Raw genomic sequence first — 21747 nt, forward strand, 5'->3', positions numbered from 1 at the left:
ATCACCAACCGCGTATGAGGGTACTCCACAGAGCAGCAAGCCTTAATACACCCTTCACAAATAAAAGAAGAATTTAAGTATTTCAAGACTTCATGATGTCTTTTGCAAATTCAACGTTCTCATGAAATACTCTCATTCGGAAGAGCTGTGCTTACTTGCGGAAACGACCCATGCGAATTGGCTGCAAACTGTGATTAGCCCTAGTGTAGAGGCCAAGGAGCCATCGAACATGGCTTAAAGGGCTAAATCCCAAACATGGAGTTGCTTTGATTGACCACTTTCTAATGATTTTTTTTTTTTTTTTTTGCGGAGTTCTCAAGTCATGTTTCTTCCGATCGATTTCTGTGCGTCATGGTGAGCAACACCATGGAAGGTTCGAGTCGCATCCATTTTTTCATATTTATTATTTTCTTCTGTGAAGTCAGCTTCTTAAATGGAATGTCGAGTATATCTCCAGTATTAAAGGACAAATACTTCCTATTTGAACGGACCGTATCTTCTCGGTCTTCAAGTCTTATCTCATCTGACCTGCATTGACGTAACATCAACCATAGTTCTTTATGGCTGGATTTCTGCTAAACCTCAAGGGCAAGGTCCAAAAGCCTGGGAAGATTGGAGGAAGGCCCCTCAAAAAGACAAACCTCGAAACACTTCAAAAGAATGTTCTCGGTGACAATGAAGATAAAGAAGATACAAGCACAACATCCATAGACTCGTTCCTGAAAAAAGGTGCCATGGCAGGCGGTTCTGCTGTCAACGAGAAGAAACCGCTTGTCATAAAACCTCAAAGACTTTCAAAGGGCCTTCTACGAAAGAATGAAAGGACAACTGATCTGAAACCTGCGTCTGGAGATGAAGCAAGACAGAGCCTTTTGAAAGGGGAGTCATTCGATGATGACTCTTCGATGATCATCACTGGAAATGAAGACAATCACCAGAGTCTGGCAGACTACGAGCTGGTACCAGTGGATCTATTTGGTGCAGCACTTCTACGAGGTATGGGATGGGATGGTAGTGATGCCCACAAGGAAGACAAATCACTTAGCCATAGACAAAAAGGTGCGGTGCTTGGAATAGGCTCCAAGCCCTTGAAGGAGGATCTTGAAAAGGACATTATGGGTGACCGAAACACTAAACTACTGGCGCCATTAAAAAAACGTGAAATGAGTTAAGTTATAGATGCTATGTACATTAATGCAAAGGTTTCGTTATGCAAGGACACCGAGTCCAAGTAGCAAGAGCTGACTGGCGACGGTCTGGGACCAGGTGCTGGCCTTCTCCTCCATGATCCGCTTCTCGTCCAGGATTATCATTTTCATGAAGTCATCGTAGATGTCACTGACGATCGCGTCGAAGATTCGAGTATGGGTGATGTTATCAAGATTGTGCAAGTCGGTGAGCTTTTCAATCACAGTAGTCTTGATGAGAATAGGGTCGTTTTCCTTCTCCATGCTGTTGACATATCCAACCAAGGCTCTGAGCTTGTGAAGTGTCACAAATGGGAGTGACGTTGAAGAGGCCATTGGCAAATGCAGTGGCATGGCGGCCTTGAGGTTCTTAAACTTCACCTTGACGTTGACGATGACGTACTCGCTATCGTTACGGGAACGAGGATCATCTTGCTCTTTATTCTTGGCGAAGGTTTGGTAGAGAGCAGCAAGAGCGCCCTTAAAAAGACTGTTATTGTTCTTCTCCTCGCCTTCTTGAGCCTCTTGTGGTGCCGAAGTGGCGGTCTTGAGATCCGCCCACATTTGTTGGAGGGTAGATGTTGATGGAAGGAAACTGCTGTCGTCTTTGACCTTTTTCAGCTCTGGAAGACGAATATCGGCAAGAATCTCTGCCTTTCCATTAACAATCCAGTTGAACTTCAGCTGTGGGTTGGCACGAGAGATCGACTCCATGTCGATGCTGTCGAGCTTGAACCTCACGACATTTTCGTCGGTGAAGGATTGATGTTTGTGAATGGTGAACATGGAGTTGTTGACGGCTCCGGTGACGTTGCTGGCATTGAAGAAATCAACAATTAAGCGGTCGCCACGGAGTCTGGGAAGGTCACAGTTGAAAATGGTAACCTTGAATGGGGTTATGTCTTGGTTCTCGTAGATTTCGATGAAGGAGTCATGCACTCTCATATGGCCAAGCTGATAGTTGGAAGCAAGGAAGGCGGTGCTCTCGCTTTTAAGGTTTTCGAGTTCCTCCAACTTGTGCTCATGGAAGTCGTTTTGGATATTGTTGCTGTCATACTTGCTCATGGACATGGCGAAGGAGCTGAGTGTGTCGACCTTTTCGTCTGATTCGATCTTGGGGCCAGTATCGTCTTTCTTGTAGACTTTAGCGTGCATACCAAAAACTTCCATATCATCAATAAGGCCATTTCCATCGTACCACTTTTTGAATGACAAAGTGATGTTGAGCTCCTGGATCTTGGCAAGGAAGCGAAGAGCCTCGTTGTTCTCGGATGACACAACCTTCAAATTTCTAAACTTGAGCATGCCGTCGATGAGCTCCGGCAAGACGCTGCCTCTCTCAAACACAAACCTCATGCCCAAACCTTGCGATAAAATCGATCCCGCGAGGTAAGAAAGAAAGCTCTTGTCTTTGGCCTGAGGAGCGACGTCCTCATCGTCTTCGTCGTCACCGCTAATAGTGTTCCAGAACTTGTCAAACGTGTGAATGGAGTACATGGTAACCAAACCAAAGGTCGTAGTACCAAGAACAACCCACAAGACGTTTCCCATGACAAGCCAGGACGCAAAAGCCGAGAAGTCATCTATGGAAAAAGGCCGGTTATTTCTCGTCAAGGGCCACTTCACGTGGATCCAGAACCGAGAAAGCTTCGAGGAGGCCCCTGCAAGGAGTTCTGATTTTGATGTTTTCAAAGGGCCAGGCACTCTGAGGCGAACAGCGCTTTGTGTAAATGGTCTTCGAGTTTTCCACAATGCTTGGAGTGGTTGCTGACGAACCGGTGTGGGGTGCCGAAGGCCGATTAAGCCGAATCGACCAACTGAGGACACCGACCGGACCAGCCGGGGCACAAGACCTCTGAACATTGTAATTTGGCGAATGTTCGTTGTTTGCAGTTGAATGCTGGTTGAGCCTGGAGGAAAAAAAAAGTAAGCTGGGGAAGAGAAACTATATATCGCGCGTGCTTGTGCAGAGCAAGTGGTTAAGGCCGAAAGACAAAGGCCGAGAGACAAAGGCCGCAAATGGCAGCAAGTGATTGATTGAAAAGTTGATGGTTATTTTAGAGGTTTTCTGAATCTTAGTTAGCTGTTCGTGCAAGCAAGCATTGCTCGTGTGAGCATTGACTGACTGGTTCGCGGAATCAGATTGCCGCTATGAGTGGATAAGCTAGCAACGCTTATAAGGTTGGAGGTGCCGATCATTTTGCATTTTCTTTTTGATTTCGTCGTCTGTTGAAGAGACAGAGCTTGAATGAATGACATATTTCTAATTAAATTTTCAGGGGATTTTCTTTTGCATTCTGTCTGGGCAAAGACCAAAGAGGACTGTAGAGATACGCGATTTCTGGTTGTCAATTACATGACTCGTCTTTTTCGGGGTGCTATACAAGGGGGCAAAAAGCAAAGCTCTTTTGTGTGTTTGCGGTATTTGAGTCTCGGCTCCAACGGAAAGCTAAATGGCTGCGAAATTCGTGAGGCACCCCGGTAGACATGTTGAGGAAGATTGTGTAAATACAAATTTTCGAAACAAGTTTCAGAAGGGTAATTTGAAAAATACTGTTTTATGCTGCGAATTTCTAATCAAGTGGCTCTCTGCTATCTGAATATATTTTTCAATAGTCGTATGCTGGGCATAGGTTCCTAATCCTCGTACATGTCGTCGAATGACACACCCAATCAACCATCAACAAACCTACGATAAAATTTTTAAAAATCTACTCCCAGATCAAAATTAACCCATCCCTCTCATCACCACTACTACTTACCTGGATGGTCCACCTTATCTGGGGTCCATCGCGGTGCAGTACACTCATCGCATCAGCTACTTTTTTCTGCCTACCAGCTTGACAAAACACCCATGACTGCCCCTACAGCCATTAAAAAGGCTCTGGTTGAAACAAAACCACAGGAAACCAACGATGACGAGCTTTTAGTTGACGTCAACAACGTGCCACGTGAGGAGCCCAAGGCGGCAGCGGAAGATGAGGAAATGAAGGACGATGAGCCCCAGCCTGAATCGGTAGTGCTAGACGAAAGCGGAAAACCCAAGTTTGCTGCTGCTGGCAAGAGCGGCATGAAGGTGAAGTTGGAAAGCAGAAAAGTGCCAATTCCTCCTCACAGAATGTCGCCTTTGAAGAACACCTGGATGAAGATATACCCTCCTTTGGTGGAGCACTTGAAGCTACAAGTGAGAATGAACCTCAAGACCAAGACGGTCGAGTTGAGAACAAACAAGCACACTGAAGACGAAGGTGCTTTGCAAAAGGGCGCTGACTTCATCAAAGCATTCACCCTCGGTTTCGATGTCGACGATGCTATCGCTCTTTTGAGGTTGGACGACCTATATATCGAGACGTTCGAAATCAAGGACGTCAAGACCTTGACCGGTGACCACTTGTCCAGAGCTATCGGCCGTATTGCAGGTAAAGACGGTAAGACCAAGTTCGCCATTGAGAACGCCACGAGAACGAGAATCGTGTTGGCTGACTCCAAAATCCACATCTTGGGTGGCTTCACGCACATCAGAATGGCCAGAGAAGCCGTCGTGTCTCTTATCTTGGGTTCTCCTCCAGGAAAGGTCTACGGAAACTTGCGTACCGTGGCCTCCAGAATGAAGGAGAGATACTAAGCGGACAGAGCATATTGAGCACCTACCACGGCCTCGGGCCATTTGCATCCTTGTATATTAGATTTTGTATCCCCAATCCTACACAATCGTACCCATAGAAAGTGCTTGAGTAACAACTGCGACTCTAAATAAGATCCTGGGTAAAGTCGTCCTGCTCTTCATAACCATGGTACGGGAGCATCTCCTCCAACTTTAAGTCCTTTCTCATGGCGTATGCATCTTCACCGTCCTGGTAGTATGAATTCTCGATGTCTGTCATTGTAAACTCCAACGAGTCTCTGTATAAATGCAACGCCGCTCTGTTCGATTTTCTAACATGGAGCGACACATACTTCGCCTTGAACACTTCACACATGGCGTATAGCGACTGGCGCATCAATTTCTCCGCCAATCCCATTCTTCTGTATGTTCTCATGACGGCCAAAGATGTAATGTGACCGTGTGGAGTCTTGTCTTCAGCTTCTGGGTCATCCTCCATTTTGCCCAAAACGTAGCCGACGATCTTTTCGCCCTTTCTGATGTATGAGGTGTCGCCCTTCGGGTCCTTGAGATCTATGTTTTCTATTGGCTCTTCGGCAAGAACCTCTCCGTTTTCGTCCTCGTCGTTATCAAGTGTGTCATAGGTGGTAGCGACGAAACTGGCCTGGGGCCAGGACAAGATATGGTACATGTAGTATTTCAACTGGTAGTTTTCCGGCAAGTTGAGCAAGTTGGCATTCTGCATAGCCTGGACATCCTCGATGGTGGCTCTCCTTATGTTGATCCCCATGGTGCAGTGTTGATGTTCAGCTAGTACTGCTGAAAAATTGAGGTGTATGTCAGTCGTGCATTTTCCATGGATCATGGGACCTACATTTGGCAGCGCCTAAACTTTGATATTTGAAGGTCGTTGTTTCTATAGAATACATGAGTCTGCCTAATTGAATCGAATTTCCTCTCTGAGAAGAAGCTGTTCGTCTAGTTTGATCAAGAACACTGTGCGGAGAGGGAAAGAGTCCAATGGGGCAGAATGAGCCACCACGGTTGCGTGAAAGCCTGAGGAGTCTAGAGCGCCTTCGATAATACCAGCAACAAACGCCAGGCAGTTCAAGTTGCCGTATTCCTTGGGTATGCTGATGAACTTGGACACAACAGGGAGGTTGTCGATGATCATGTACTCGTCGTTGACGTCCAGGGACTTCTCCAAGTCGTTGGCAGTCTTGCCAAAGATGCTTTTCCAGAAGGGCCCGTGGATGAATTGTAGGATCTCGATGATTTTCGTTTCTCTTTTGCCGTGCTTCATGCCCTCGCGTAGTTTGACGAGTTCCAAGAACCGCTGGCCTATCTGGTACCCGAGCCCGTTGAGTCTATTTTCCAAGTCTTGAATTCCTTTGGACTGTGACAGCGCCCAGTTGACAACCTCGCAGAAGAGGAATGCCAAGGACGATAGACTGATTTCGTTGACTTTCTTCGTGTTGACGGTCTTGTCGTAGATGGAGTTATGCGACGTGGGCGTCAAGCTTATGGTTCTTTTGTTGAGGAGAATTGATGATGATTCAGGTGTTATGGCGTTGGACGAGGGCCCCACAGACGGGTTGTATCCGAATCCATGTTTGGAGTTGTCGTTGATGGTGAGAGCACCCATCGACACGATGGACGGCAAAATTGGCTTTTCCGACATTGAGCTGTATTGTATAAGCTGAAAAGTCTATATGAATTCAGGAATGGGTTGTGCCCGTGGAAACGTGAATATTCAGTTTATAAGATGTAGTTGATAGCTGTGCGATCCAAATCGGTGGTTTCTACAGTACTTTCGCAGCCACTACTACATGAGAACTGACGTGCTAGGTGCCCTTAAAGGTATATAAGACCTGAGAAATGTCTAGAATAGTTTCTAATTGCAGGCTACAAAAGCAAGCGTAAGCAGCAGATTTCAGAAAATCGCAAGTCTTTCAAGAAGCGGTCTGGCAGTGTGTTTGACTGCGACGATCTGTTTTCCTCGAAGGAGCTACAACGCATATTTGGGGGTTCAAGAAAAATTCAGGCGTGTTCAACGCCAATTAGTGGGAAAAGGTTTGATTTTGAGACATCGTCGGGTATTTGGGGGAAGGAGGTGTCTGGCAAGTGTGACCAAGATGGCTCTAAGGAGGCGAATCTTATGCTTAAGGAGGCTGTCAAAGCGAGGTCCCCAACAAAGGTCACCAAGCTATCGAAAGAAGAGATGAAGGAGAATTTACGAAAGCCAACTACCTCAGTCCCGGAGTCCAAGCTCAAAAAAGGCAAGCAGAAGGGTTCACTGAAAACACAGCACAAGGAAAGCAAACGGACAAATAATCCACCCACCCAACAGAATCAAGATCCCAAAGCATCCAAACAAAATTCTCTCAAAAATCCAGCTCAGCAAATATCCAAACCACCGCCTCCCAATGCCCCTACAAAGTCTCCACCAATTGCTGCAAAACGGTTCGCGTTGGACCAACAAGTGCTCAGTACACCCCAACCACCAGCAAAAGCCTCCAATTTCAACTCTGTCGAAACACTCAGAATCAAAGCCCTTTACAACCTGCTCCTTCAAAAATGCACCCCCGGCCCAGATCCGCTAACGCTTCTTCCTTACAAAAAGTGCTCCATCTGAGCCATATATCTGCAGGCGCCATCAATCAGCCAAACAATTTGGTGCATCTTCTTCAGCTCCACCATGGGACCCAAGCTGCTAACACCAGAGGAGCTGATCACTCCGGCAGAAACACCGCAGGCTGAATCCTCAGAGGCTCCTGTCATCGATAAAGAGAGCCTTATGGCCCGACTCCAGAATATACCGACCGAAACGCTCCGCAGTATTCTCATGAACCAAGTGGACCTCGAGATCCGCCTCAAGCACCGAGAGCTCCGTCTTACCGAAGAAGAAATCGGCAAGTGTGAAGCCCAGATGCTAGCGCTTCGCAAGTTCTTCGATGTGCCCAACGATGTGACTTTCAACAGTGAACCCAACGACTTCACACTCAAGTACTACGATGTGCTCAACAAGTCGCTCTCCGTGAGCTACACACGGCTCCAGCAGCAGCTGTACCAGGAGCAGCCGAAATTTAACGAAGCGGTGTTTGAAACAGCGCCACCAGAACCAGCCCACTACAGAACAAGATCTACAACGTCATCGCTACGTCCCAGCATAACAGGCCCTGGTCTCCGGGTGGCAGGCTGCTTGTACCGCCGAACTGACGGCATCATCGTCAAGCTTACGTGTCCCGATTGCCACCGTAGCAATTTCTCGTCAGCGCAAGGTTTCCTCAATCACAGTCGAATTGCACACACCAAGGAATACACCTCGCAAGACGCAGCGGCATTGCAGTGTGGCGAGCTTCTCCCTGACGATTTTCAAGATGATGAGGGCGTGGCTAGTCTAAAGAGCTTGCGTCAGAAAGAGCTTGATCCGTCGAGGCACCTTAATGTGAATGAGATGTACTTTGACGGGCTCAGCTCGACCCTCGGCACGGCCCCCGTGGCACCTTCAGAACCCTTCCAGAAAGTTCAGCGGAGCCGAAGTAACGACGAAAATAACGAGCTCATGAAGAAGCTTATCAAGAGCGGTGTCGCCCAAGACGCCAAAGCATACAAGGAGCTTGTGGACCAAGCCCGGCAGGACGTCCCCAATGCCCATTTATTCGAAGGTGAAGTTGAAGAAAGCGAAAGCGAAGCGACGCCTGCCACGCCAGCTACACCAGCTACACCGCGTGCCGAAAGGCCTAAACCGGAAAAGCTGACTTCGAGACGAGGAATCATTGAGGAGAGGAGACATCCCGAGAGTGGGGGCAAATATGAGAACCGGTTACGGAGGCGGAAGTCAAGGAGCTTCGTCGACGAGGACGACGTTCCTAAACGGCGAAAGCGATAGGCGTGTGGCCCCGTTGGCTGCAAATAGGGCAATGTTGTAGGGGTGAGAGACAAAGAACAAAGACGAGCAAAAAGTATTGAAGAATGGCGACTGTGATAAGCCGAAGACGAGAGAGACAATGACACGAGGGATAGACGAGAAGAAGGAGAAAAAGGAATTAAATTAGATGAGGGAAGGAAATTAGTGTTTCCAGTTTGCCCAATGCTGGCGGTACTGATAAGGAAGACGGTGATGGTGGGGGGTCGCACGGCGCTGGCTCTAGGCGCTAAAACAGACAATCAGACCCATCCAAGTGTCTCAGGACCACAAAAAGGGTGCGGCCACACGCGCCATTTTCAAGTGTCTAGGCCAGAGGAATCCTTTCTGACTATTCCTCACGTCCGGTCCCTTCCTGCCCTTCTCCGCCGGTCCCCTCCAACACCCATATTCAAGTCAGACGAACAATATCCAACGGCTGGCTTGGCTAATGGGTGCAAACGGATTGGCGCGCATTCGGCCCAGGCCTAGACCGGGGTTATGATGCGACTAGTGCACGTCGTAGACGTCAGACGTTGAGCCCTGGCCAGCACCGCCACATAAATGGCAGGTGCTCTAAAGTGATTTAGTTGGAAAAAACACCGAAGGCCGGTGTCCCGGGCGGTTATCGAGATGGTCTGCCACATCGTGCCCCGGGCTAGGCCTGGCCATCTCCTTCATCATTTTTTTTTCTCGTGTCTGTGTGTGCGCTTTAGCCTCCTACGTCATTCTCGGCTTTCCTTTTTTTTTCTCTTTCGCAGGTGTTTACATTCCTCGACTCCATTGGTCTCACAAGCTCCTTCTTTCTTTCCCGACCGAAACCCCCTTGATCTTCTTCCTGGCTACTTCGTCCCATGAGTACTAGCCCTTGTTGCACTGGGTACAAGTTCCCCAGTACACACCTGGCGGGTCCTTGAAGAGGCCCAACTCAGACAAGGCCGATTACTTTTCCTACGAAGCCGCTGACGTGAACGAACCCATGACCAAGCTACATCTCCAGCTGCCTCTTCTAAACTTCGACACGGCAGACTACTTCGCCAACCTCCCGCAGCATACCTTTGCCCGATCTGACTCGGCCTCCTCGACCGCCTTTGCAAAGCCTAGATTACACAAGAACGCTGCAAACTCCATCTCCTCCTTGACGTCCGACTCCACCGTGGTGGGCGACACCTCGTCGTCCTCCGCTGACCTTTCCATGTCGACTGACACGCTTATTGGCGAAAACTCGTCCAACTCGTCCCCCACAAAAAACCGCCGCAACATGCTCCAGTTGAAGCTCAACGTTCCACGTCGTTCATTCCAGCAGCCACTGTCGCTGACGTTCCCCCTGGGGTCAGCGAGCCGCTCTACGAGTTTGAAGAGGAGGACAAGAAATGCGTCTCCGCTACTACGCCTCGTTTTAACTTCGCCAACGAAACCCCTAAAACACCCACCAGCACATATCAGCAGCCTCCCTCGCTCAAAACACTGCTAACGGCCCCTCTCTCACTGAGCGCCACCACTTTTGCTCCTCCCACCATTAAGAAGCATCCGACCTCAGGTGACTTGGGCAGATCAGACTACGTCGCCTCCATCAAGACCGAACAAACAAGACGCCTTCACCAGGTTCCCTTGCAAGAAAACTTGCGTGGCAGCATCACAGGCGTCTCTCCTGCTATCAGATATGTGTCTCGTGAGGAGATCGTTGCTCTCTTGAAGGCTCGTCGTGTTCTCGACTCCACGCATCTTCCAAGCGTCTTGATCATCGACATCAGACCGTTTGCAGACTACATGAAAGGGCATATTTCAGGGGCACTTAACGTGTGTCTCCCTCTGACTCTTCTAAAAAGAGCAAACTTTAATTTTCTTCGCTGCATGAACTCGCTTCCAACATACGAAAAGACCATCTTACAAAACTACATGCATCATTATTCTGATGAGTCCTTCACTGGATACAGCATGCCTCCCATACTTGTCTACGACAACACAAATTCTTCCAGCGGTTTGTTGCACATGTGCAAGAAATTGGTGGATGGTTCAAGTTGGGATTTGAAAAATGGGCCTCCAATCTATCTTATAGACGAGAACTTTCTGGCTTTCACTGCATCAGCTCCTGAATTCATTGGTTCCGGAAAGGAAGATACGATTGACATCAACCTGTTGTCTGTGAAGCCTCAATCTTTGGGTGCACCTGCCGTGACAAAACCATCTCTCTCGATCGACACTTTGAAGCGCAGTCCAGTGCAACAGCGTCGCTCGCATTCACTCACAGGTGTTCCATGTTCCAGTGCTACTTTCCAAGATATCTCTACACAAGTGTCGAACTTCAAGCTTCCTCAAGATATACCCATGGCTAAGTTCAAAATTAGACACAATGAAGAGATGTTTGAGAGTTTGGTAACGCCAAAGAAGGAAGAGTTTGGTCTTTCTACGTTAACGCTGGCAGAGATGGCCAAGCTTCCTCCTTGGCTCCAAGCTGTGGAGAAGAATTCTTGCATGGTCACTGACGAGTTCAACAAGCTTGAGCAGTGCGAGAAAAATCGTTTGAATGGTGCATTTTGCTACAGCGAAATTAAGCCAGAAATTTCCACTCCTGGCGGATCCTCTGAAATCTGTCCTCAGATCAACTGCGGCCTTGACTATGGCCACAAGAACCGTTACAAAGATATTTTCTTATTCGATCACTCGCGTGTTCGGTTAACGGACGGGGCCAGAATCAAGTCTAAAAGCCAGTCTTGTGACTACATCAATGCCTCGTATTTGAACCCACTGAATTATGTGGGGGATGTCGTGCAAGGCGAGGTCACTCAGGAGAAAGTTGACGAGTTGAAGTACATTGCAACGCAGGGTCCTATGAGAGAAACCATTGGAGATTTTTGGAAATGCGTCATCAATCAGAAGTGTCTTTTGATTGTCTCCTTATCGGGTGAATACGAAAACGGTGTGCACAAGTGCTCACCATTTTGGAAGCCTGGTGTCTACAGATCAGGTGAGAATATTATCAAGGTTGATATTGAGAGCGAAGAGATTCAAGGCAATCTTGTGATCAGGTCCTTCAAGGTCAGTTCGGACGCTAAGGTCTTTCACCGTGTGTTACAGCTTCACTTGTGCACCTGGGCCGACATGAGCAGCGCTGTGGATCCTAAGGATTTGATAAATCTCGTGACAATCAAGAGACACGTTCTCGACAAGGTGAGACATCGTCCTCAGTATCACACCATCACGCATTGTTCTGCTGGTTGTGGCCGAACTGGTGTGTTCTGTGCTGTGGACACGATTGTCAACCTCTCGAGGTGCAATGGCGGTTCTTTCGACTTTGCTAGCAACCCGGTTTACCCGATGGTGAACAACTTGCGTCGGCAAAGAATTCTGATGGTGCAGACCATGAGGCAGTATTACTTGATTTATGACACCCTCGTGCACCATGTGCTCCACGGGGCCCAGGAATGGATTGGCGACCTCAACATCGTCAACGACTTTGTCTCACAGGTGAACGAAAGCGCTTTTTTATAGAAATTTGGGAATAGGTTTTACGGTAATGATTACGAATTATATGTGCAATTGATTAAAAATGTGTAATTGCGTATCTACAGCGAAGAATTCTGTGTGTCGTTGATTCATATACACTTAGGCGTTAGCAGCCAAAGCCTGCTTCAAAGCATTAGGGTTGGCGCCGATGACCTTCTGCACAACCTCACCGTTCTTGAAGAAGATGATGGTTGGCATGGAGGAGACCTCGTACTCCTGAGCAACCTCACCAACCTCGTCGACGTCGACCTTGACAAACTTGGCAGAAGTGTACTCCTTGGAGAACTTGTCCAACAATGGAGCAATCATCTTGCATGGGCCACACCACGTGGCGAAGAAGTCAACGACGACCAAACCGTCGTGCTTGAGTGCTTCTTGGAATTCAGCTTTAGAGGCAACTTGGGAAACCATGGTTGTTAATGTGAGAATTGGACAAGGTTTCGCAGCATTTTTATACTCTGGCCCGCGGATCCTGCATTGCTCAGCACAGCGCCCTAGACTCTGGTAGCGCTTACAAATGGGAGCAAAAAAAAAGTGTGTCTCATCTATGTCAGCGTGCCAATCATGTACACAAAGTCTTGCGTAGAAAGCTCGAGAAGGCGATCGAGTAGAGCATGTTTTGCCGCAAAGTAGCCCTTCAATTGCGTGCTGGCATGCTGACTGGCTGACGCAGCCAACGTGGTGACGTCAGCTTCTTTACTAGTTTTTGCAGCCATATCAATGAGCGGTGTGGTGAGCTTGACTAACTCGCGGATCCCGTGCTCGGAGTCTTCCCATGTTTGCTCTAGAATATCAGGCACACTGACGTAGGCATCTTCAAAGACAACCCCATAGGCTGTTTCGGTGGATAAAATCACCGGGTTGTTTTCTTCTTCAAAGATCAATTCCTCAATGTCGTGTTCGTCCTCCTCTATGTCTGCTTTTTCGTTCCTCCATCCGGCGTAGTATGTAAGCCCCGGCACCATGAGAAGTGGAAGCCGGGATTCGGTGAGGTCCACGGTAACGGAATCTTCGGACAGGGCGAAAACAAGGCGAGGTTTCACTCGAAGCCACTTGGCCATTTTTACGTAATCGACACCGCTGGTGCCCTTGGCGGCGTTGGTGATGCTATTGAACAGAGGAAGCACCCATTCGTAGACGCCGTGCTGAGGAATGAACCCGTAGGTCCTGAAAAACAGGCCCATGTCTTTGGATGGAGAGTAGCTAATACAAACCTCGGTTTCGGCATCCACCGGTTTTGTGACCCGAAGAACCACGTCTCCAGTGGTCCTGTCCACATCAAACACTGCGTTGTTGGTCTGCGCATGGTTGGCAAAGTCTAGCAACGGCACTAGGGTGACTCGCGTAGTGAACTCGTATTCTTCGTCTTCGACAGGATGCGGGATTTCGAGAACCCGTGATTTCACAGCTTGGTGAAGCCGGAAGGCGGTTTCTGCCAGAAGATGTGGAGCAAACTCTGGGTGTGCTTTGACCATCTCACAAAGCTCCAGCGTAACACGACGCTTTTGCATTATTTGCCACTGAACTAGGCTGTCCAGAACCTCGAGGTTCTCGTCCACGTCTAGCACCTCCGTGGTACGTAGCACGTCTAGGTACGGCGCAATGGGCTCGAGGTCAACACCCATACTTTGTAGAATGGCAAAGCTCCAGACGTATCCTCTAATCACTGTAGTTTCCGTCGGGCTCAGAATCATCAGTAGCACGGAGCTGAACACATTGCGGACGTCTGGGCGGCCCTTTTTGAGTTGTTCTGTGTAGTGGAGGAGGTTCTTGATGTCGTATGTGCTATTTTGAGGAACCCGAAGAACGATCGAGTCTTCCTCCAAGTGTCCGGTGGCAATGAGACCCAAGCCACCTAGGGGTGATTGAGTGACCTTCAAGGAGGGCGAAATCCATGCCCCCTGCCTCTGTGCCCATGAAAGGAGCTTTTCTAGCTGGACCATCAGGAAGAGTTGTAGTTGATGCTGGTGCAGGAGGAACGAAGATCATCACACACGGTGAAAAATCACGATCAGGCGAGTGGACATGAAATTTGATTTTGATGTAGGTTTCCAGCGTAGGAAACGTTTTTTTGAAAGAATTTAAGTAGAGGTGATTTTGATCGTTGGAATGGTGGGTTTTGAAAATGGCTGCGAAAAGCCGATTCTGGAGTAAATCGCAGATTTGTGGTGATGAGAGAAAAACTGAACCAACACGTCTAAAAGTGAATGGTCCTCTTTTGTGAAAACAAGCTTTCAGTATCTATGTATAAATGAAAATTCCATCCAATGAGTTCGTTAAAGCCATTAAGCATTGGCCACCTCGACCACCCATTTCTGGGGTCGGCTCGGTCTTTCAAAATCTAATACAAGCTGACCCCAGTCAACTACCAGTTTTCCCCATTCTTTCCAGTTTCCCAAATCCTCCCATCCCCAACACCTTCCCAATTGAAACTTCCCTATTTTCACTATTGAAGGTGACCGGCTCGGAGACACACGTGACCGCAGGGCTATAGAAGGCAGAAAAAACCGAGCAGAGAATCCATCAGAACTTACAACAATATGTCGTGGGACGACGAGGACTTTGACGTTTCTGCTAAAACCGCCCCAGTGGCATCCTGGGAAGATGAGGCTGACGACGAGCCAGTTATGGAATCATGGGAGGTCGACGAAGAGGAGGAGGCCAAGAAGAAGAAGGAAGCTGAAGATAAGAAGAAGGCCGAGTTGAAGAAGAAGCAAGAAGGAGCCAAGGCTAAGAAGCTCGCTGCGAAATCTGGCGAGAAGAAGCTTTTGGACATTGACACTGTCGACGAGAAGACCAGAAGAGAATTGTTGAAGAAGGCCGAGTTGGAGTCTGACTTGAACAACGCTGCCGACTTGTTCGGTAGTTTGGGTGTGGCCAACGACAAACTCGACGAGTTGACTGCCCACCCCAAGGAGAGAGCTGCTGCTGCTGCCGCTGCTTCCAACAAACAGCCAGCTTTCACCAAGGACACGCCGTTGGAACTGCACCCCTTGTTCCAGCCTACGAACAAACAGGAGTTCGAGAAGCTCAGAAAGACTTTGGCTCCTATCTTGACCGGCTTGGCCAAGGACCTGTCATTGCTTTACTCTTCCAACTTGGCCATTGACTTGATCAGAGACCTCGTGCAGCCATTGTCTGTGGAGAGCACCAGAAAGGTCGTTTCGACCTTGAACGTTCTTCAGAGAGAGAAGGAGAAACAGGAGAGACAGGCAAGATTGCTGAAGGCTGGCGGTACTGCCACAGGAGGTGCCGGTAAGAAGAAGGCCAAGCCTTTGGTGAAGACTAATGTCAACGACACGCACTTCAAGAAGGACGCCCTCGACAACTTGGACGACAACTTCGACGACTTTGGCGACGACGACTTTATGTGATGCTCCTTTCGTGGGCTTCTCTGGCATTTGGATAGAATATAGTATTGTTAACGGTTTTTGTAGACTTGGTCACGTGCGCCATCTTCGCCTAGTACTATCTCGGTGATCGGGCTCTATGCTCAGAAAATTCAGCCTTTGCACCCACACACATAAATTGCATATGAATTGATGAGTTCCCTCAAAGATGCTCTAATACGTGTATCTCGTGTTGCACGGAATATAGAGCAGGCTAAGCTGCCGCTTCGACCGCCTTCACAGCATACAAAATCAGTGAAGAGCTCACAGTTCAATGAACTACCGAGTCGAGAACGCATTTCAAAAAAGGAGCTCAAAAGATACAGAGAACAACTCAAGGGCTTCCAGAAGAAGCGATTCCAAAGCTTTCTTAAACCGCTTAATATGCCCGAGTTGAAGATATTCGATGAAGATTTACCCAAGTACGATTCTGCCAGAGCAGAGGCCAATCATGCAGTGAAATCCAGCAAAGACAGGGTAGCGGTGTTCAATACGTTCCTTTCTGAAAGGTTCACCTTCAACAAAATGCTTGATTTTTTGGTCCAGCTTACACCACAGCATCTCAAGTGTGAGAAGACAGTGAGTGATCCAGCAGCGTTGGGGAATGTCTTGAAACAACAAGATGAGGAGTTCAGGAAAAACAAATACGACGTGCCCAGGTACCATTTTGGTGAGGTTCCACCGTTTCCCCAACCGCTTACCAAAGAGTCGTTTCAAGAATATATCTTCTTCCTCACCCACGTCAGAATGCCATACAAGAACTCATCCTCCCTCCTAAGTGGTGTCATTCCCGAAATCCTTTTATACACACATTCATTGAAAAACGATAGCTTCAAAGAGCTCCGATCAGTCGAAACTTACAACTACCTCATCAAGTTCTTCGGCTACGACAAGTTCCAGGCATCTTTTGCCAAAGAGCTTCTACTCGTCATGGCCGCCGATGGAAAACAGCCCAACCTTGAAACGATCAATGAACTTTTAAAAATCTGCAGAAGCCATTCTACGCGGCGGTCGCTTGTCAGCTCATACAGTGTGATTTTGAGATATCTCAGTCTTATCAAACGCATGGACATTCCCGTGAACCTCACCACATGGGCCAGAATTTACGAATGCATCACGAATATTTTCTTGAGGGAAGTCTACGTCAATAAAATGTCCTCAATCAATTTGCCCATCCTGAGCCACATGTGTGTCAGGATTCTCGAGGACTTCTGTCAAACCACTCAGGATACACAAGACGTTGTGGACTTTTTGTGCAATGAGCTTAGACGTCCAGGATGGAGAGATGACCCGAGATTGGCGGAGAAAGTCGTGTTGCACATTGTTTCCAAAGCCAAGAACGCCCTAGAGCTCAAACCAGCATTTGATCTTCTTAATGAAGTTGTTATTGATGAGACAACGATCAATGCACTCGCAAAAGAGGTCTACCAGAACGAAAAGTTGAACAACCGCACACTTGTCCTTTTGTACATATACACCCGCTTCGACAAGTATGTGAATGCTCAATCTCCGGAGGTGCTCGGCAACTTCATCAAAGCCATCACTACAGATGATATCGCGCTTTCACAGGCTAACTTCCTCCTCCGATGCATCGTGCACGAAGATTCGGTACAAAAGTTGAACTTGCCGGTTGAGTTTAACAAGCATGCCGATTTAGGGAAGCCCAAACCCAGAAATCATCAATTTCCCTACCCAATTCCCACGTCATGCATTCCGGAGCACTACAGAATCATGAAGAGACTCACAGGCGACCATATGACGGATTTCGAAGCTCGTGTGATCCATAACCAAGGTGACCGGCTTCCTATACCGTGGGATCCCTTGAGTGAAAGCGAGAAGGTCAAATGGGGAGAGTTCAAAGAATTGGTGTCAAAACTGGATCCATTTTGGTTGGATATTGCAACTATTACTCGCGACCTCGGGCTTGAGATGGCTGCGAAAAATACCCCACCGCATCTTATCAAGGCATACAGAAAGCTCAATGCCATCAATACAGGCATCAGTCGCGATATTAATTTGGTCCACAGACTCAAGGTTGGTCTTGATGAGCACTTGAAAAAGGAGCTAGAGCAGCGTAAAATCCGCTTTAGCCAATAGCATATAATGATGTATATAGTCAAACGCTGTACGTTCTTCGGGACGTGAATCACTGCAGGGCTTCCACGAATCAAAAATTTATCACGTGATATAAACATTGGGAAAGCCTCTATCGGTTAGCACTAACTGTGTAACCATCACACTGTTTTCCATGACTAGGTTTGCAAATGCCTACTGGTCGCCTGATTACAGGTCAGGCATTGAGCTGCTTTCACAACAGCTGCTTGATTCCTTAGACCAGCTCCATGAGCTCAGAAAGTTCATATTCAATTACATGAACTATCATCACTCCAATAGCGGTTATATGGCCAAACTAGCCAGGGAGAGTCTCCCGCTTGATAGTTCTTTTCGTTCTGAAAGGAATGAGAGACGTATTATAAGTGGTTCACAGAGATCAACCTCAGAGCTGAAGCCAAAAGAATTCGATGTGAGGCATGTTTTCAAGGAGTTCGTTGATCGAACGGCTTTAGAGCTGCAAATGCAGCTCAATTTGGCATCAGAGATTGAGTCAGAGGTGCTTGGAAAGATTACTGGATTCATTAAACTACATGAGCCTCAGATCAAAACAACACTTGATCGTTTCGATGAACTCCTAGATGACTATGATGATTCACGACAAAAGATGGAACGAACAAAGCGCAAATACGACGAATTGGTAAGACTAGGTGAACTTGAAGGTCATGACCACAGAATTGAGCATGATCCCGATGAGTCCTACGGAACACTTCCAGGAACCCCAGAAAAGCCAAAGCATGTGTATGAGTCGGAGGAGGAAGGTGAGAGAGAAGATGGTCCCCCGAATTGGATCTTGCATACCCTCTTCTACTTGGTGGAGGACTCAAGTTTGAGTCCAAAGATAAGTTGCAATCATTCTTGGCGAAAGCCATTGCCACCATCACGACAGTCAAGCGCAAGATCCCATTTCCTGGTTACAGAAACGAGATTTTCAGCAGTGACCAATTGTGTAATTACCTCAAGACCCACAGACCGCATGGATTCAACCCAACCAGATCAAGTCTAGAAAAACTAGGGCAGAGCTTGATTGATAAGAAGATCATTCTAGGGAGTGGCTTGTTCTCACAGAAGTTTAAGAGTGAAGGCATGTGGTTTGAATGGTCACAAGAAGCTGTGAATACTGCTGAATCTAGAGGATATGTTTCATCGTCTTCTTCCACCGTCACACTGCCTACTGCTCAAGCCTTTTCTCATCTAGGCATAGAAGAATCCTCAAGAAAAGTCAATGAGGTAGCGGGCTCAACCTCGAAGCGTTTCAATATGATGTTCAAAAATGTCAAGTCTTCACTCATGAAACCAAAATACTCAGAAGAAGCTATCCATGAGCTTGAGGAAGAATACAACGAGGCATATGAGGATGTCCAAAAAATCAAACATCTTCTCGATATGGAGATTTTCAACAAATCACAGATTTTTGAAAAGTTTGAAATGGTGAGAATAGAAGTTGTCTATCAAAGTCTTACGAAACTTCTGGAGGTGCTTTACAGACATTCTTCTCAGGCAACCTCCTCACTCCACGACTTCACGTCAAATTTTATTGAGAACCTCAACAAGCCAGTCAATTACGAAAGAGATCTTCGTGATCTTCTCCACAACAACAGCACTGGAATCTACTTCCCTGCGATCGTGCTGCCTCACCAGGGCAAGGAGCATTTCGATCCCAGTCTACTCAACATCAGCTTTCAAAATATCAAATTCACCTTCAACTTATACAAAGACATACCGCTTCAGGTGAAGAACGCTGATGTGGAAAAGGACACTCTCTTGAGCACCCGCTCACTTCCACTACTTCTCAAGAGTTTAGTCGAGGCTACATTGTTGGCTGAAAAATCGGAAATGCAAGACTTATGGCTAGCCCCGATAGATCACCAAGAGTACTGGCTGTTGAAGCACGAGGCTATAGAACTCATTCAAAAGTTCGAGCCAACTGATGATCTTAATATCCAAGATGAAAAGGCAGTTGAAGTTGCAATTGTACAGAAAGTGGTGAAACATCTTTCGAAGTCTAAAACGAAGCGGATCTTGAATTTCTTGAAGAATTGGCTTCTAGAGACCAGCGACTCTGTGATTCCTTGCACAGTGTACGACTCATTGCTCAACTCACAGAAGGATTCCGAAGACAACATTACAGATGTTATAAAAACCTTATCATCAATCCCAAGGAGTAATCTCTGCTCTTTGCTTTTCATACTAGAGAGCATTTCATTCATTTTCGAACTCCAGACCATTGATGAATACGGCCTGAGTGATGATATAACTGAGTCGGAACGGGAGGACGAGGACTTGATGCCACAAGTCGAGAAACTAAATTCCATGGACAGCATAGGATCGGTACCCTTCCTTCACCTCATTTTCCGCCCCTCAGTTGTCAAGAACGCAAGTGGCTTCAAACCACCCCAGAAGGCCTACAATGCCCTTCTACGCACCTTGCTCAATGTTAACGTCAGGGAGAAGCTCTGCATTGCCCTAATAACCAACGAGAAAAACTTTTTGGAACGAACCAAACGTCAAGAGCAGAATCTTGGGATAAATAGGCGGATTGTCTCCAGTGAGACTACTACTACTACTACTACGCCCGATGTTCCGAAAATCGAAAAAGATACCACCCATCTGGATAAGGCTGTTTCGTCTCCAGTACCAAAGAACCCTAATCAACTTTCGGGGGACCAATTTTCGCTTAGGCCGTTCAGGACTGGAACCACACCACGTCCGTCGCCTATCAGTTCACCTGTTCACTCCAAGAAAGCGACAGAGCGACCAAGGAACAGAAGTGACTCTAATCATCTTATTTCTATAAACAAGGGGACGATGAAGAGCATGACTAAACCCTCTTTTGAGGAATGCGAGATTTTTTTGGCAAATCGCTCATGGTGATCTTTTGCACCTGCTTGAGATGCTTGAGGGCGTAGAAGAATAAAATTACCAAGGCGATCAGACCGACGATAACGACGCCCTCAAAGCCGCCATCGATTTCTTCGATGAAGTTCTCTAAGTTCATTCCATACAAGGCGGCAATGTATAATACAGCACCCATGGATAATAAGCCAATTGAAAACCGTAAGCCGAGTAACATTAAATCATTTCTGTTGGCGTCTAGGACAAACTTGATGATTTCCTCAGAAGTTTTGATTTGAGATATTAGATTTTTGGTTGTTTGGATGATCTCATCGATGGTGGTATAGTAAGATTCGAGCAAGAGCTCGACTTCTTGATGATTAAATGATGTTCGAGGTCTGCCTTGCTCTATTTCTGTAAGGTACAAAGCATTGAGCTCATCGTCCTGATTAAGTAGATCATCTAGGAGGTCGCCGGTCAATTTTGCCTTTTGGTAAAACTGAGAAAGCTTTTTCGATTGGATAAGGAGATACCGGAGTCTCGTGCGCTCGATGGAGTCATCTAGACTAGCTAGAATGTTGGAGAGTACTGTCTTGTGGACCTTGAGTTCAGTATTGAGATTTGCAGTGACGTCTATAAGGATTGCCTCAAGTGCTCTGAATTCATAAGGAAGCTTGGGGGCGTCAGGATGATCAGCTTTGAGCCTTTTTGCCATTTCCTGGAGAAAGACGCCGTGGGAATGCGATTCATGAAACCTCGATGAGGGCGAGAAGGTAGTAGTAGGAGCATCAAACACAACCAAGGTGTCGTGGCGAATCAAAGCTCGGATATTCAATAAGTTCAACAAGATACTGCCATCTCTGGTGACAAGCAGGGGCACAAACTCCACATTTGCCTTCATTCCAGCCGTCCTTGCTCCTGGAGAGTGAGACCTGATAACCTTTCGTAGATCTCTAGAAAGAAGACCGTAATCACGCATAAATTTAGCCTTTCTTATGTTCTTGCCGTGGCACACCATGTTGCCTTTGCTATCGTAGATCGTGCATTTGACGAACTCGTTCTCCAGCTTATTCGTTCGTAACGTATTGGTGATGAAGACGTCATTGAAGATATCCTCAGCTCGTTTGGAAGTTGATGTAAAATGTCGTGATTGGGGTCGAAGTAGCAGTAGCATACGGATTCTGCCACATGCCCGAAGCTGAGCAT

The 21747-nt window shown here is 47.3% G+C and overlaps 13 protein-coding genes across 13 annotated transcripts; 7 read left to right on the forward strand and 6 right to left on the reverse strand. All coding sequences in view use genetic code 12, as the record gives it.

Moving 5' to 3' along the window:
• Positions 1-560: 560 nt before the first annotated feature.
• Positions 561-1172, forward strand: CXQ87_002429 (uncharacterized protein; the record flags this gene model as incomplete). The annotated part of the gene is made up of 1 exon (XM_025480941.1): positions 561-1172. The coding sequence occupies one exon, from the start codon at positions 561-563 to the stop codon at positions 1170-1172; it is 612 nt and encodes a 203-aa protein (XP_025335241.1).
• A 36-nt stretch (positions 1173-1208) lies between these two features.
• On the reverse strand, positions 1209-2738 carry CXQ87_002430 (uncharacterized protein; the record flags this gene model as incomplete). Its single annotated transcript, XM_025480942.1, has 1 exon — positions 1209-2738. The coding sequence occupies one exon, from the start codon at positions 2736-2738 to the stop codon at positions 1209-1211; it is 1530 nt and encodes a 509-aa protein (XP_025335242.1).
• Positions 2739-4041: 1303 nt separating this feature from the next.
• Positions 4042-4812, forward strand: CXQ87_002431 (uncharacterized protein; the record flags this gene model as incomplete). The annotated part of the gene is made up of 1 exon (XM_025480943.1): positions 4042-4812. The coding sequence occupies one exon, from the start codon at positions 4042-4044 to the stop codon at positions 4810-4812; it is 771 nt and encodes a 256-aa protein (XP_025335243.1).
• Positions 4813-4936: 124 nt separating this feature from the next.
• CXQ87_002432 (peptide alpha-N-acetyltransferase complex A subunit) lies at positions 4937-5581 on the reverse strand (the record flags this gene model as incomplete). The annotated part of the gene is made up of 1 exon (XM_025480944.1): positions 4937-5581. The coding sequence occupies one exon, from the start codon at positions 5579-5581 to the stop codon at positions 4937-4939; it is 645 nt and encodes a 214-aa protein (XP_025335244.1).
• A 147-nt stretch (positions 5582-5728) lies between these two features.
• On the reverse strand, positions 5729-6472 carry CXQ87_002433 (TRAPP subunit; the record flags this gene model as incomplete). The annotated part of the gene is made up of 1 exon (XM_025480945.1): positions 5729-6472. One exon carries the CDS (start codon positions 6470-6472, stop codon positions 5729-5731), a length of 744 nt encoding a protein of 247 aa, XP_025335245.1.
• A 148-nt stretch (positions 6473-6620) lies between these two features.
• CXQ87_002434 (uncharacterized protein) lies at positions 6621-7426 on the forward strand (the record flags this gene model as incomplete). The annotated part of the gene is made up of 2 exons (XM_025480946.1): positions 6621-6651; positions 6696-7426. The coding sequence occupies 2 exons, from the start codon at positions 6621-6623 to the stop codon at positions 7424-7426; spliced, it is 762 nt and encodes a 253-aa protein (XP_025335246.1).
• Positions 7427-7489: 63 nt separating this feature from the next.
• On the forward strand, positions 7490-12190 carry PTP3 (tyrosine protein phosphatase; the record flags this gene model as incomplete). The annotated part of the gene is made up of 3 exons (XM_025480947.1): positions 7490-8659; positions 9594-10009; positions 10036-12190. The coding sequence occupies 3 exons, from the start codon at positions 7490-7492 to the stop codon at positions 12188-12190; spliced, it is 3741 nt and encodes a 1246-aa protein (XP_025335247.1).
• A 114-nt stretch (positions 12191-12304) lies between these two features.
• On the reverse strand, positions 12305-12616 carry TRX1 (thioredoxin; the record flags this gene model as incomplete). Its single annotated transcript, XM_025480948.1, has 1 exon — positions 12305-12616. One exon carries the CDS (start codon positions 12614-12616, stop codon positions 12305-12307), a length of 312 nt encoding a protein of 103 aa, XP_025335248.1.
• Positions 12617-12750: 134 nt separating this feature from the next.
• On the reverse strand, positions 12751-14148 carry CTM1 (cytochrome c lysine N-methyltransferase; the record flags this gene model as incomplete). Its single annotated transcript, XM_025480949.1, has 1 exon — positions 12751-14148. One exon carries the CDS (start codon positions 14146-14148, stop codon positions 12751-12753), a length of 1398 nt encoding a protein of 465 aa, XP_025335249.1.
• A 597-nt stretch (positions 14149-14745) lies between these two features.
• HCR1 (translation initiation factor eIF3 subunit j) lies at positions 14746-15579 on the forward strand (the record flags this gene model as incomplete). The annotated part of the gene is made up of 1 exon (XM_025480950.1): positions 14746-15579. The coding sequence occupies one exon, from the start codon at positions 14746-14748 to the stop codon at positions 15577-15579; it is 834 nt and encodes a 277-aa protein (XP_025335250.1).
• A 168-nt stretch (positions 15580-15747) lies between these two features.
• CXQ87_002439 (uncharacterized protein) lies at positions 15748-17691 on the forward strand (the record flags this gene model as incomplete). The annotated part of the gene is made up of 1 exon (XM_025480951.1): positions 15748-17691. One exon carries the CDS (start codon positions 15748-15750, stop codon positions 17689-17691), a length of 1944 nt encoding a protein of 647 aa, XP_025335251.1.
• A 151-nt stretch (positions 17692-17842) lies between these two features.
• Positions 17843-20480, forward strand: CXQ87_002440 (uncharacterized protein; the record flags this gene model as incomplete). The annotated part of the gene is made up of 3 exons (XM_025480952.1): positions 17843-18482; positions 18527-20413; positions 20449-20480. 3 exons carry the CDS (start codon positions 17843-17845, stop codon positions 20478-20480), a joined length of 2559 nt encoding a protein of 852 aa, XP_025335252.1.
• Positions 20481-20527: 47 nt separating this feature from the next.
• CXQ87_002441 (uncharacterized protein) lies at positions 20528-21715 on the reverse strand (the record flags this gene model as incomplete). The annotated part of the gene is made up of 1 exon (XM_025480953.1): positions 20528-21715. One exon carries the CDS (start codon positions 21713-21715, stop codon positions 20528-20530), a length of 1188 nt encoding a protein of 395 aa, XP_025335253.1.
• Positions 21716-21747: the final 32 nt, after the last annotated feature.

The sequence above is a fragment of the Candidozyma duobushaemuli genome (assembly GCF_002926085.2).
Source record: "Candidozyma duobushaemuli strain B09383 chromosome Unknown B_B09383, whole genome shotgun sequence".
Classification (NCBI taxonomy): Eukaryota; Fungi; Ascomycota; class Pichiomycetes; order Serinales; family Metschnikowiaceae; genus Candidozyma; species Candidozyma duobushaemuli.